Source organism: Rhinatrema bivittatum, chromosome 1 (genome assembly GCF_901001135.1).
Source record: "Rhinatrema bivittatum chromosome 1, aRhiBiv1.1, whole genome shotgun sequence".
Taxonomy (NCBI): Eukaryota; Metazoa; Chordata; class Amphibia; order Gymnophiona; family Rhinatrematidae; genus Rhinatrema; species Rhinatrema bivittatum.
This window is the reverse complement of record NC_042615.1, coordinates 125,982,514-125,995,919: the sequence shown is the minus strand read 5'-3', so window position 1 is coordinate 125,995,919 and position 13,406 is coordinate 125,982,514. Positions and strand designations below refer to the sequence as shown.

At 45.1% G+C, this 13,406-nt stretch overlaps 1 protein-coding gene across 1 annotated transcript in view; it reads left to right on the top strand.

Moving 5' to 3' along the window:
• PCM1 (pericentriolar material 1) overlaps nt 1–13,406 on the top strand; it is a 1,078,029-nt gene that overhangs the window by 95,241 nt on the left and 969,382 nt on the right. The window contains 1 exon segment of the mRNA XM_029604912.1: nt 605–871. Coding sequence (XP_029460772.1) covers nt 605–871 — 267 coding nt within the window.

Sequence of the window (13,406 nt, the reverse complement as noted above, 5' to 3'; positions counted from 1 at the left end):
TGACTCCGACTCCATCTGCTAGCAGGGGAGCATATAACCTGTTGGTCCTGACTCCCATTGCCTACACTAAGGAAAACAAAATTATCAGGTAAGAGATTTCTCCATTGTAGGATCATTTTTCTTTAATGACCTTTTTCCCTTGCTGAACCAAATGATAAACTTTTTGTATTTTGTGTAAAGCTAGAGAGATTTTTCCTTCCTCTGTTTCTTTAATTGGCACACATGAGACATTCATGGTCTCAGTTTGGACTTGAATTCAACATTTCTATTTGACAATGCTTGATTCTGGTTCTGGCATTTGTTGCCATTTAGGTTTGGTTTGGTCTGGCTACTTTTTCATTTAAATTCAGTTGTCTGCCTGCTTTTGCCATTTTTGGAATTTTCAAATGCATAGTCTTATTTAAATCTATAGGCATCTGCTATTGGGGATTTAGTTTTCTGAAGCTCTTTCTTATTTCTAAACTTGGAGCTGTTGGCAGATGAAATTCTGTCTCCCTTCTATTGTGAGGTACCAGTTGTCTATTAGTGAGGTCATTTTGTCTGCTGTTAATTGAAAATATTAAATAGATTTTTTTTTTAATTTTATTTATTTATTTTTTTTTAGAGGAGCATTGGAAGTGATTCCCAAGGTAGAGCAACTGCTGCAAACAACAAACGCCAGCTTTGTGAAAACAGAAAGTCATTCAATTTTCTGCCACTACAAATAAATACTAACAAAGGGAAAGATGCAGTGGCTAGCCCACCAAAAGAAGACATCTGTGGACCACCTCAGTGTAAAGACTTTACATCTGCACTGAGTAAAGATTCTCTGCAAAATTATCAAGTCTCTGTGGAAGATGGAAGAGGAGAACCTGCTATAGACAGCAGCCAGGTATAATAATTATTTTTTCTTTAACTTTTGCCCCCTTGACAAGTACATACTCTTCAGATTGTATCATGGTTTTTTTTATTTAACAATTTTAGTTTTCTCCAAGGACATGCAGGATGGCAGTCCTCAAAAGTGGGTGACAACTGATGGAGCCTGGTCTGGAGCATTTGTCAGTTTCTGGGCATGTGATTCCATATAGGGACTCCTTGGTCAGTTTTCCACAGAGCCTACCCGTTGCATGTCTTTATTCTTGCTTTTTTCTTCAGTGTGGTTTTTTTTCCTGCAGAACAGGCAAGATTTGTATCTGGTGCCCCTTGTTAGTATCCTTAGGTGAAGCTTTTCAGTTGTGTTTTTTGCAAGTTTCCATTCTGAGTTTGCACTTACCTGTGGTCGTAGAGTTCAATTTTGCCTTTAGTGTTGTGTTTTTTTTGTTTTTTTTTTTTGTCTGGCCATAGCTAAGTCTACCAGTGACAGGGTCATATTTATCACAGAATCCCATGAGAGCATCAAATGATATTGTGGGGTATTATCGTTGTGCAGCCATGTCCCCTAGGAGGTGCCTGTCCTGGTTGGAGCTTAAGTAAAAGTACTTTGGGCATCTTAAGACCAGCCCAATAGAATCTACATCAGAGGCATCAAAATTAATGGACTCAAGAGCTGCACTGGACACTAGTGATGCATAGACATCAGGAGGATATAGAGCATTGGGAACGAGACGCTGTCATCACTCTTCTCCCACCTGAAGAAAGAGAAGGGTTCTGCCTCTACAGTGCAGTCATCGAGAAGTTCTATTAGCAAGCATAGAGTTAAGACGAAGCCACGGTCTCCAATTGTGCACGATGACAGGAGCAGCGATGCTGTGGCTGTGAATCCAGTGGAGAGGAGAGCTCATTCTTGATGCAGTCCTGGGAACTGCATCTGTCTTCAGAGGTCCAGATGTCTTGATACACCTTTGACTTTGCAAGGTGATTTCTCACAGGACAAGCAGGATGGTAGTCCTCACAAATGGGTGACATCGAGGATGGAGCCCTGTACGGAAAACTTTTCTGTCAAAGTTTCAACAAGCTTTGACTGACACTGGCACACTGGGTGCACTGAGCATGCCCAGCCTGCAATTATCCCTGTGAGCCACAGGTGTCTCCCTCAGTCTTCTTTTTTCCGCTCTGCAGTCAGCATAGCGGTTGGAGCTCTGTGAGGATTTTTTAACTAATTACCTCATGGAAACACTTAACTTTTCACTTCAAAAAACACTTTTCCCTGCACAGGTCTCCCTCCGCGTACGTTTTTACGACGCTCGGTGAGTACTAATTCTTATTTTTCGGTCGGTTCCTGTCACTATCTTAAGGCTGTTAACTGACTGAAGCCTTCCCTTCCCCCATTTTTCAGTTAGCTTTAAACAGCTTGCAAGTATCTCTGTGACACTCTGCTTGCTTATGCTAGTGGGGTAGGGATTTTTTCCTTAACTTTAGGACCTCTGTAGCTTCAAGTCCTTCGTTCCCTGGTACCCTCACGCAGTCGATACCCTATCGCTACACCGGGACCCTCCTAAACCGCCCTGGGCTTTTATATGTCATCAGCGCCCCTCCCCCCACGGTGCCCTGATGCCTTTATCCATGTTTTTTGCTTTTCAGTGCTACCAGGCTTTTTCCTCCTACGCACTGTTTTTTTCCTTGGGCTTCCTCGGTGCCGTCCCTACCCGGATGCATGCCATTGACGCACACGCTGTTAGTCACTGCCATGCATACTCGGGTCGCCGCCACCGCTGCCCGAGACACTTTTTAACGATCCCAGGGTCACTTCATCGATGCCACCCCCCCTTTTGGGGATGCCATCGATGCCCCATCCTCCCCACCGATGTCCAGCCCTTTTCCATCGGTGGGCATCGGTGCCACATCGATTCATCGGTGGGCATCGATGCCGGATGGTCCCCATCGGTGGACATCGGTGCCGGATGGCTTGTCCGTCGATGGCATTGGTGCCAGATGGCCGTCCGATGGCATCGGTGCCAGGTCCTTTTGCATCGATGGACACCGATGCCCAGGTGTTTCATCCATGGGCATCTATGTTAGAATGCATCCATCGAGGGCAGTCGATGCCAGGCTGCTCCCATCGGTGAAATTCGATGCCCAGGTGGGTCCCATCGGTGGGTATCCATGCCGGCTCGATTCCGTGGATGGGCGTTGATGCCAATGCCAGCCTTATGGCTGGCATCGATGCCCATGCCGATTCCAGGACTGGCATTGATGCCGGGATGGAATTCATCGACTGGGAGATCCATGCCATCGATTCCATACGTGTCCATATCGATGCCACCGACACACGTGTCTGGGGCACCGATGCCATGTACACTTGGAAATCTGAGTCTGTCCAAATCGATACCGTCAACGTCTGTGGCCCTATAGTTGATGCCCGTGGCCATGCCACAAACGGCATAAATGCCCGCCTCCATGCATCGATGCCCTCGACACCTCCGTTTTCCTTCGGTGTCCTTGACGCCCTATTGATTCGACTTCGACTCAGTCGATGCCGGTATCTTTTTCAATAACGGCAATGTTTTTCGATTATTCGATTCCACATCGTTTCAAAGATACCTATGCCACTGCTGTCAGTGCCCGTCACTGTCATCATTCTCCTGGCCAGTCATCGACGATTTTTCATACCCATTTTGATGATATCCTCGAAGCCCCTTAGGTTGCCTTCAATATCGTCAATACCGACATAGCACCGCCACATAATACCCTCGCCTCCTCACATTGCTCCACGCTTTGGGTTCTTTTTTAAGCCCCGTATTAGCTTAAGACACTCCATTGTGTCAGGAGCAGAGCAGGCGTGCTGACAGTTCGTCATCGATCGCCTTCCAGGACGACGAGGGCTTCCATCTCGGCGCTGGGGAAAGACCGGGCCGAGCACCGTGGCACCCATCATCGCCGACATCGTGATCGTCCGCCGCTGACGCCATCCAGCACATCGGTGCCATCCTTCTCCAGGCTGGACAACGCTCGGGCAGAGCGACATCACCACTGCCATCAGCACTGTTCCTACAGTTTTGGCAGTCCTTGGTGATCCAGAACTTCCGGATCCAGGTCCGACAGCTTCTGCATTGGCGTCACGACACATCGAGCCGCTGTGACGAGGGAAGGGAACATGAGTTCCGTTAGGGCTCCTCTGTTCCTGGCGTGCCCCACCGTCAAGTGGTGTGGGACTATGGCCATCTGTTACACTTAGCAGTCTAAACGCCACTCACGCCTGGCCTGTCTCCTCTGTACCTGTGCCACCATACCGGGTTTCAGAGCGAGATGGACGTTTACGTCCCCGGCCTTACCCTCGAGGACTCCGGAGACCGTCGGAGTCAACAATCTTCACCGGCTCGTCTTGCGGCGATCCACGTCGGATGGTAAGTACCCGCTTCGGCGGCATTCCCATAGAGTTGTGTTCTCCCATTCGGACCGTGGTTCGAAAAGTTCTGGGTCATGTGCCTTTTAGAACTGTATTAGTGTCACATATCGCTATGTTAGCCACAATATCAGGAGAACCCCTCTATCTTCTTGGGATTGCAGCAGGGCTTCTTCTCTTGTCAGTAACAAGTCCCTGTGCCGACCAATGCTCTGACTCTTGGTTCCCTCCCAACCAAGGTCCAGCTGCATTGGCTGATCTGCTAAACATGAGATTCAGCAACCATTGCCCCATGTACAAGTCCACCTTGAGGCCTGGCCACAGGTCTCAGTGTCTCCTTGTACAGCATACAGAAATGCGGGTACCACTTACCGCTCACACACCTGCAGGAGCCTACATGATATCCTCCATTGGGACACCTCCTGGTCTCCCATCTGGTCAGATATCAGAGCGGCCACCCCACCTTGTACCAAAGTCCCGGTACACTCCCCCAGGCGCTACGAAGTGCAGAGGGGAGAAGGGAGGGGGGTTGGGGAGTTTTAATTGCACTATTCTTTCTTTTAACAGAAAATAGTTACTCTCCGCACATCCTGGACCTAAGAAAATCCAACTTTCTTTAGACGTCACAGGTACAATGGTATCTTTGGTTACCATCACTCCATACTGCAGTAAGTACATTATTTTAATGTTTCTATGTGCTTTATGGTGAGTCAACATTACAACCCCAAGCTCTGCCGCTGGCACCAGCTTCGGTAAGTGAACTGTCTCTTGCATCACTGTTGGTGAATGCTGTTTTCTCTGCGGAGTGTAACATCATTCACTTTCCTTGCATAGACTACTGCTAACCACTTTCAGTACATGCAAGGAGCTCTCACTTTTTTCAGGACTCACTATACATTTACTAACTGGGATTACTGTCACTGCCATAAATCCCTTCTGTAACACTTCTGGACACCACAGTCTTAAGACCCTCTTGTCCAGCATGCGCACAGACATTCTGATACATTGTTATATGTCCCTGCGCATATTTTCCATAACCTCAGCCTTTCAACTTTTCATGGTTGGGCTATGGGGTTTCTTCCCACTATGCATTTTTCTCATAATTCAAAACTGCTATGGGTTATATTCAGTGACATTCTATACTCAATGGACCTAAGTGGTTTCATTGCTTTCGTCCCTGATTCTTATCCCAGTTCGAACTAGGACCTAGTCTCCTTCGACTCATGCTCGCAATTCCTTAGGGTTATAAAGTTTCTCCTGAAAGCTGTTAACCCATTATGCATCTATTGCACTCCAGCATAGTTTCTCATAAACTTCCTGGACGTTGCACCCATGAGTTATGCCCTTATGCCTTCCAATACTGCTTTTGCAACAATTCTTTGTGCATACAGACAGACAGCATAGGGACAATGTGCTTTCCAACTCATAAGCACGCATTACCTCTTAGCTGCTCTGCTAGACAGCTGCGCAGCTCTACCCTTGGCCCTTGTTCACTTCATGCGTCCTTGGGCCACATATCTAAGAGATTTAATGAACGCTCTATCAGACCTTCTCCACGTAGGTTCTATCCTCTCGAATGGTCTCAATTACATGTGTACAGGGCAAATCTTTTAACGCTGAGTTTAACTAAACTTTCCTCGGCGTCTGCATCATTCCATACGATGCACAGGTTCTGCTCCCTGCACATGTTTCCTATGCGTTCCCTTAGATGCCTTTTCTTCCATCAAAGGCCTCTTCAATATATCTCTTCTGCTGCCTCTCGTAGCCAGCATTCTTCTAATGTTGAACTGGGATGGGGTTCAGTATTCTTTTCCCCACTCCCTGACTGAGATCAGTATGCTTTCCCATACTTCTCAATCCATCATATCAGTAACCTTTTATTCTCTCACCAGTCAGTCCCAAATCATAGACTTACTGATGTTCTTAGGTTCTGGTAGCGTCACAAAACCTTCTAAACATAAATCTTGCCGTTTAATATGGCAGGCTTTACCTCCTGACGCTAAAAAAAAAAAAAAAAAAAGAGGTATTACCCCTTTTACTTTTCCACCATTTTTTCTTACTCCCTCGGATTCTGTTCTCCAGACATCCTCCACATAGATACACCTTTCTCTTAGGAGGTGTATCGTTTTGGGAGTTGGATTCCCGTTTTCGGTAATCCTCTCTGAGTCGGCTTACCATGGATTATCCACTGATCAAGCCGCCTCTATTTCTCTAATCACGGAATGAACATATATATTCTCCTTTTAAGTCTCATATATTCTACGTTTGAGCCTTTCCATTCCTCTCTTCCACAGTTTGGCAAGGGAACTTCTTTCCCTCTTAATGTCATTCCTGCCAGCAGGGTCCGTGAGTTATGCACTCTTTCCATACTCACCTGACTCCGTTCCTCTGCCACTGAGTAGTTCTACGCATTCAACTTTCTATCCTTTTCAGGTAGATGTTGTATCTCCTTTCCTCAGGAAATACTCTATTAATTTTTCCTAACCTCTCTCTCTCGCCCTAGGGAGAGACTGGGTTTTCCACATTCCTGGACAGTAATGCTGCGCTTACATTCTATCTACATTGCACTGCATTCCATGTGAATTCCACTTGACTCTTTCCTTCATGCAAGGGTCAACCTGCTACTTCCAGTGGCCACACAGACCTAATCCTTCTGATTAAGTGGTCTATATTTCCTTTCCTACCAACAAGCAGACATTTCACTACAACACTGTGGGTATCCACATACTGTTGTGTCCGTCTTAGCCTTAACAGCTTCCCTTTGGTTACTGCTGCTTGTACTTTTTTATCAGGCTGCAGCCTGGAGTCCTCTCCATACCTTTGCAGCCTATTATTGCTTACATTGACTAGCCGGCATGCTCCATGTTTGGCCAGTCCGACTACTCTTACCTTTTTCAATTCACTACCCAACATCCTTCCACGAACCCATTATGGTGTTGCGGATGCCCTCCGTTCCCATTTCCACCTCAGTCGTTACGCCTTTGCGCATCTGCGGTGTATCTGGTGCATTCCCGGGCATCCTCAGCTCGGTACTCACCCATTTGTGAGGACTACCATCCTGCTTGTCCTGTGAGAAAGCAAATGTTGCTTACCTGATGTAACAGGTGTTCTCACAGGACAGCAGGATGTTAGTCCTCACGAAACCCGCCCGCCACCCCGCGGAGTTGGGTCTGTATACTTTTATTTTAGTTTCGCTTGCGCTTTTTAGCTATAAGACGAGACTGAGGGAGACACCTGTGGCTCACAGGGATAATTGCAGGCTGGGCATGCTCAGTGCACCCAGTGTGCCAGTGTCAGTCAAAGCTTGTTGAAACTTTGACAGAAAAGTTTTCCGTACAGGGCTCCATCCTCGATGTCACCCATTTGTGAGGACTAACATCCTGCTGTCCTGTGAGAACACCTGTTACATCAGGTAAGCAACATTTGCTATCCCCCGCCTCCCAGTCAGTGTTGGTGTCATAAGAACATAAGAAATTGCCATGCTGGGTCAGACTAGGTGTCCCTGAAGCCCAGCATCCTGTTTCCAACAGAGGCCAAACCAGGCCACAAGAACCTGGCAAGTACCCAAACACCAAGAAGATCCCATGTTACTGATGCCAGTAATAGCAGAGGCCATTCCCTAAGTCAACTTGATTAATAACAGTTAATGGACTTCTCCAAGAACTTATCCAAACCTTTTTTGAACCCAGCTACACTAACTGCACTAATCATATCCTCTGGCAACAAATTTCAGAGCTTAATTGTGCGTTATGAAAGAATTTTCTCTGATTAGTGTTAAATATGCTACCTGCTAACTTCATGGAGTGCCCCCTAGTCCTTCTATTATCCGAAAGTGAAAATAACAGATTCACATCTAACTATTTATTTTATTTATTTCTATTTTTATCCCAGGACAAGCAGGATGCTAGTCCTCGCATATGGGTGACGTCACCAGAGCCCTAGCGCGGGAAATCTTTCTGTCAAAGTTTCCAGAAACTTTTGACTGGTCCTGTGAGGCCACTGAGCATGCCCAGCATGCCAAGATATTTTCTGCCACAAGTGTCTCTCTTCAGTCTTCGCTTTTCTGCGCTGCTACCGGCATCGCAGGTCAGGAGCCGTTGCGAGTTCTTCACAACATTCTCTGACTGAAAAGTCATAGTTTTTTCGAATATTCTCTCTCATTGAGGTCTCTCGGGGTTCTCTTTCACCAGCTGGTGAGTACCTCGGTCTCTATTTCTCATCTTTGGAAATTTTTTCTCACGAATTCCCATTCTCTTTCGACAGCCGTCAATAACAAAATGTCTACAGGCTTCAAAAAATGCCCTATATGTAACAGAACTATGTCTATCACCGACCCACATCTTGAATGTGTGCTCTGTCTCGGTGAAAAGCATGACGTGAACACTTGTCCTAAATGCGCTGAGATGACGGCGAAAGGGCGAAAGGCTAGGCAGGAAAAAATGGAACATTTGTTCCAGCTGCAACTGATTCCTTCCCCTTCAAAATCATCTCCTGCTGGAGTGACTAAATGAGCATTACTTAAAAAAAAACCTCTCCCGGACGGATCCAGTGATCATCCGTCCTCTCCATCGTCCACAGCATCGACGAAGTTGACTGACCAACTTAAGTTAAAGCATCGTCATTGACATTGTTGACCGTCCTCGTCTGCATCGACGTCCCAGGAGGAATTGACGGCAAAGCGGCCACGGACCCAGGAAATAGCAGTCCTCTCAACGCCTGGGCCTTTGCCTCCATCGATGCCAGATCCTCCGCAGACTTCTGCACAGGATCCATCATCGCAGCCTCCGCCACCGCTTACAACTGCTCTGATTCCATCAGTTGTACAGCCGGAATTGTCTGATCTCATCAGACAAGCGGTCATTCAGGCTTTAAAAGATCAAGCACCTCCGGCGATCCCGCCGATGCCACCAGCATCTATGCCGGTTGTATTGCCGATGCCGGTGCCCTTGTTGGCACAGAGGACAAAGATGGACTCGATCACTATGACACCGAAACTCATCACATCATAGACGTTCATCTTCGCCCAGATACCATCGGGCTCTTCGATGCCTATCTCGATTCCAACAACGTCTAAGTCTTCCAGAACATTTCTACCATCGACTACATCGATGACAACCACTGCATTATCGAGGCAACCATCATCTGAGCCTCCTGAAGTACAGGATCTCGCATTCTATCGACGTCTTTTACAAAGATATCAAAATGTCATCGATAACCTGCCAACAACAAAGCCTCAGGACACTTCACATTTGTTTTCCTCCGATGATCCACAACCAGGCCCTTCAGGCCTTCATTACCCTCCCAGATCTCCTCCAAGGTCTCCTTACAGGGATGACCCAGACGACTTTTGGGATGACCAGCAGTCTGTAACGTCTTCTGAGGGATTCATGTCTTAACCTTCACCTCCAGACCAGAGAAAATGATCACCTCCAGAAGATTTCTTTCTCAACATTCATACAGGACATGGCTGACTCCATTCCCTTCAAACTAACAGCAGAAGAAGGGGGGATAGCATGGGACATTGGAGAGGAGAGGGTGGGGGGAGGGAAGGAGGGATAGTGGGGTTTTTTTTTTCATGTTTTGGTTACATTCTATTCTATGTAGTCAGTCAGTGTCGTGGAACAATACATATGTCACACTTTTCCATGGGAGCTTTTGCTGGGAGGGTCCCCGTGTTAATGATTTCCTTGACAATGTATTATAATTCATCAAAGTGTTAAACATGTATATTTTGATCTGGTACATTTGCATTCATATTTGGATTCACGCTCCTCAGCCGATACTGTCTAAATGTATAAACTTCGATTAACGCCATTTATATGTAAATGGTACAGTGACAGCCTCTCTATTTCATTAATCATTTCTGCTTAAAAGAATCTGCTCTTATAATTTTGCAACTTGGAACCTCCGATTTTTCTTTAATATTACAAGTGAGATATATTATATTATCCCAGGACAAGCAGGATGCTAGTCCTCACATATGGGTGACATCAGTAATGGAGCCCTATGTACGGAAAACTTCTGCAAAAGTTTCTATGAAACTTTTGACTGGCACCAGAGTGCCTACTGAGCATGCCCAGCATGCTATGATATTCCCTGCCACAGGGGTCTCCCTTTAATCTTCTTTTTTCCGCGAAGCAGTTAGCCTCGCGGTTATTAGGAGCCTGTGGGATTCTCCACAACTTTTCCTCACGGAAAACTTTAAAAAACTTCAAACCGCAAAGGGTCTCCCTTAGTAATCCATCGCGGTAAGTTTTACCATTTTCGCGATTCCGTTCCGCCTCTATTTTTTCAAAATTTTTGTCCTGAGTCATAAAGCCGTCGACGGCTGTCCGGCTCCAAAATGACTACAGGCTTCAAAAAATGCCCAAAATGCACAAGGAACATGTCTATCACAGACCCTCACCAGGACTGTGTCCTCTGCCTTGGTGAAGGACATGATGTGAAGACTTGTCCCTTATGTGCTACGATGACCTCGAAGGGCCGACGTCTGCGACTGGACAAAATGGAGCAGTTGTTCAAAATACAACTGGTTTCTGCTCCATCCACTTCAACACAATCGTCTCCGGCTGGGTCGATTAGGAAAGTCGTCTTGAAAAAACGACAATCAGGTGAGTCGGGAGACGCTCCATTTTCCTCCCCCTCGCCATCGTCCAGGGCGTCAACATCGGGCAGTGAGAAAGCCCGCGAAAAAGACAAGCCCAAACAAACCAGGTAAAGCAGTGGGTAAGCATTGTCAAACTGGCTAGCAGATTGCATACAATTTTGTTATGAAAAAGCAGGCCTTACTCTTCAAGGGCGAGTAAAAGCACACTCAGTCAGAGCAATGTCAACCTCAGTAGCACACCTTCGCTCTGTACCTATTCTGGACATTTGTAAAGCAGCAACATGGAGTTCTCTTCACACCTTTGCAGCTCACTACTGTTTAGACAAACAAGGAAGACAAGATTCAGCCTATGGACAATCTGTCTTAAAGAACTTGTTTCCAGTATAATCCCAACTCCTTCTACATCCAACCTGCGGTGATCTTCGGCTGATTCATTTCATCAACAATACTTCACTGTTGCTTCACTACAAAATGACTCAGCCTCTAGCTTGCTAATCACCCATATGTGAGGACTAGCATCCTGCTTGTCCTGGGATAAAGCAAAATTGCTTACCTTGTAATAGGTGTTATCCCAGGACAGCAGGATGTAGTCCTCACGAAACCCACCCGCCACCCCGCGGAGTTGGGTCCGATACGTTTTATTATTTTATTTTTGGCTAACGCTATTGCTACAAACCAAGACTAAAGGGAGACCCCTGTGGCAGGGAATATCATAGCATGCTGGGCATGCTCAGTAGGCACTCTGGTGCCAGTCAAAAGTTTCATAGAAACTTGAAAGTTTTCCGTACATAGGGCTCCATTACTGATGTCACCCATATGTGAGGACTACATCCTGCTGTCCTGGGATAACACCTATTACAAGGTAAGCAATTTTGCTTTACTGGAATAAAATAATCTAGAGTATATTTTGCTTGTTAAATTCTCTCTTGTATGTTTCCATAAGCTGTAATACTTGTTAATTCGTTGAAAATGCAATAAATATAAAAAACAAAAAAAAAAGTGTTCGGTGTATATTTGAGAATTTTTGTTTGAAGAAGGTTGTTATCACCATGGAAGGCTCAAATAGATGTTCTCTCCTTTATGCAGTGTGATTTAGTTAAAGGTCTATCTTTAAACTCTTTGAAGATTCAAATAGCAACCATTTCATGTTTTCGGGGAATAATTAATGGTATTTTAATTTCTTCCCATAGGGATGTTTGTCGTTTAAGTGGAGTGAAACATTTTACGTCCTCCAGTTTATAAGACCAGTTTTTCCTCATTGGAGTTTAAATCTAGTTTTATGAGCATTAACTGGATCACCTTTTGAGCCTTTGGGAGACTCTACAATTAGGATTTAACTCTTAAGACAGTCTTTAGTTGCTATTACCTCCACAAGGCAATTTTTGGAATTGCAGGCCTTGTCAGTTCAATCTCTGTTTTTGCGTTTTACAAAGAATTTGGTTATTCTGAGACCAGTCTCTTTTTACCTAGGTTGTATTGTCTTTTCTTTTAAATCAATATATTATTTGATCTTTTAATAAGAGGGAGTGTAAGGAAGGTTTACTTTCTTTAAATTTTAAACATCTTTTGACATCCAGAAATCTTAATCTTGAGAAGACAGAGGTTTTCCGGAAGCCTGAAAGGCTGTTTGTTCTTTTTTGTGGTCCTTAAAAGGGAAAAACATCTAGCAAGACTTCGCTTGCTAGATGTTTAAAAAATACTATTTCTTCTACTTACTTATTGAAGGGTAAAATGATACCTACTATGATTAAGGCCCATTCAACACGAGCACAAGCTTCTTCATGGGCTGAAAGATGTTTAGAAAGTCCTTTGGAGATATATAGGGCTGCAATTTGGTCTTCTTTGGGAACATTTACAAAGCACAATAGGTTGGATCTTCTCGGTAGTCAACGTACCATTTTTGGTTCTTCTGTCTTGAAAGCAGGATCGTCATCCACCCACCTTTTTAGATGTGCTTTGGTATTTACCATAGGTTCAGGAATGGTGGAGCAGAAGGTAATGGAAGGAGAAATTCTTACCTGTTAATTTCCTTCCCTTTACCCCCACCTTTTTTTTTCCTTTTTATTTCTAAATGTTCTACTCATAGTTATTTTAAGTTGTTTTCAGACTTACTGTTTAGCATTGGGAATTAATTCCTTAATATATGAACTGCGTTTCAGTTCATTTTAATTCTGTTTTGATTCAGCTGTTAGTCTGTGGCATTTCAAGTTTAATATTTAGAAATGTATTTAAGAATTTTTCTAATTTATTCTAATTATTATTTCCTGTCGTGTAGCCAGATGGACTCGGAACAAGTGGGTATAGTGTGCTCGTGCTAGCAGTTAGAGACGGATCTGACGTCAGCACGGGTACATATACCCCCACAGGAAGTGAAGCTCTTCAGTAATTTCCGTCTCCAAAGCAGTTTGGAGAGCCTGCACGCTCACTGAGCGTGTTTCCAATCTACTTTCTATTTTCTACTTTCTACTTACTAAATTTCTACAGGAACATCGAGCCCCGCACTCCTGCGGTGATACCATTCGGTCCCTCCCCCAGTTG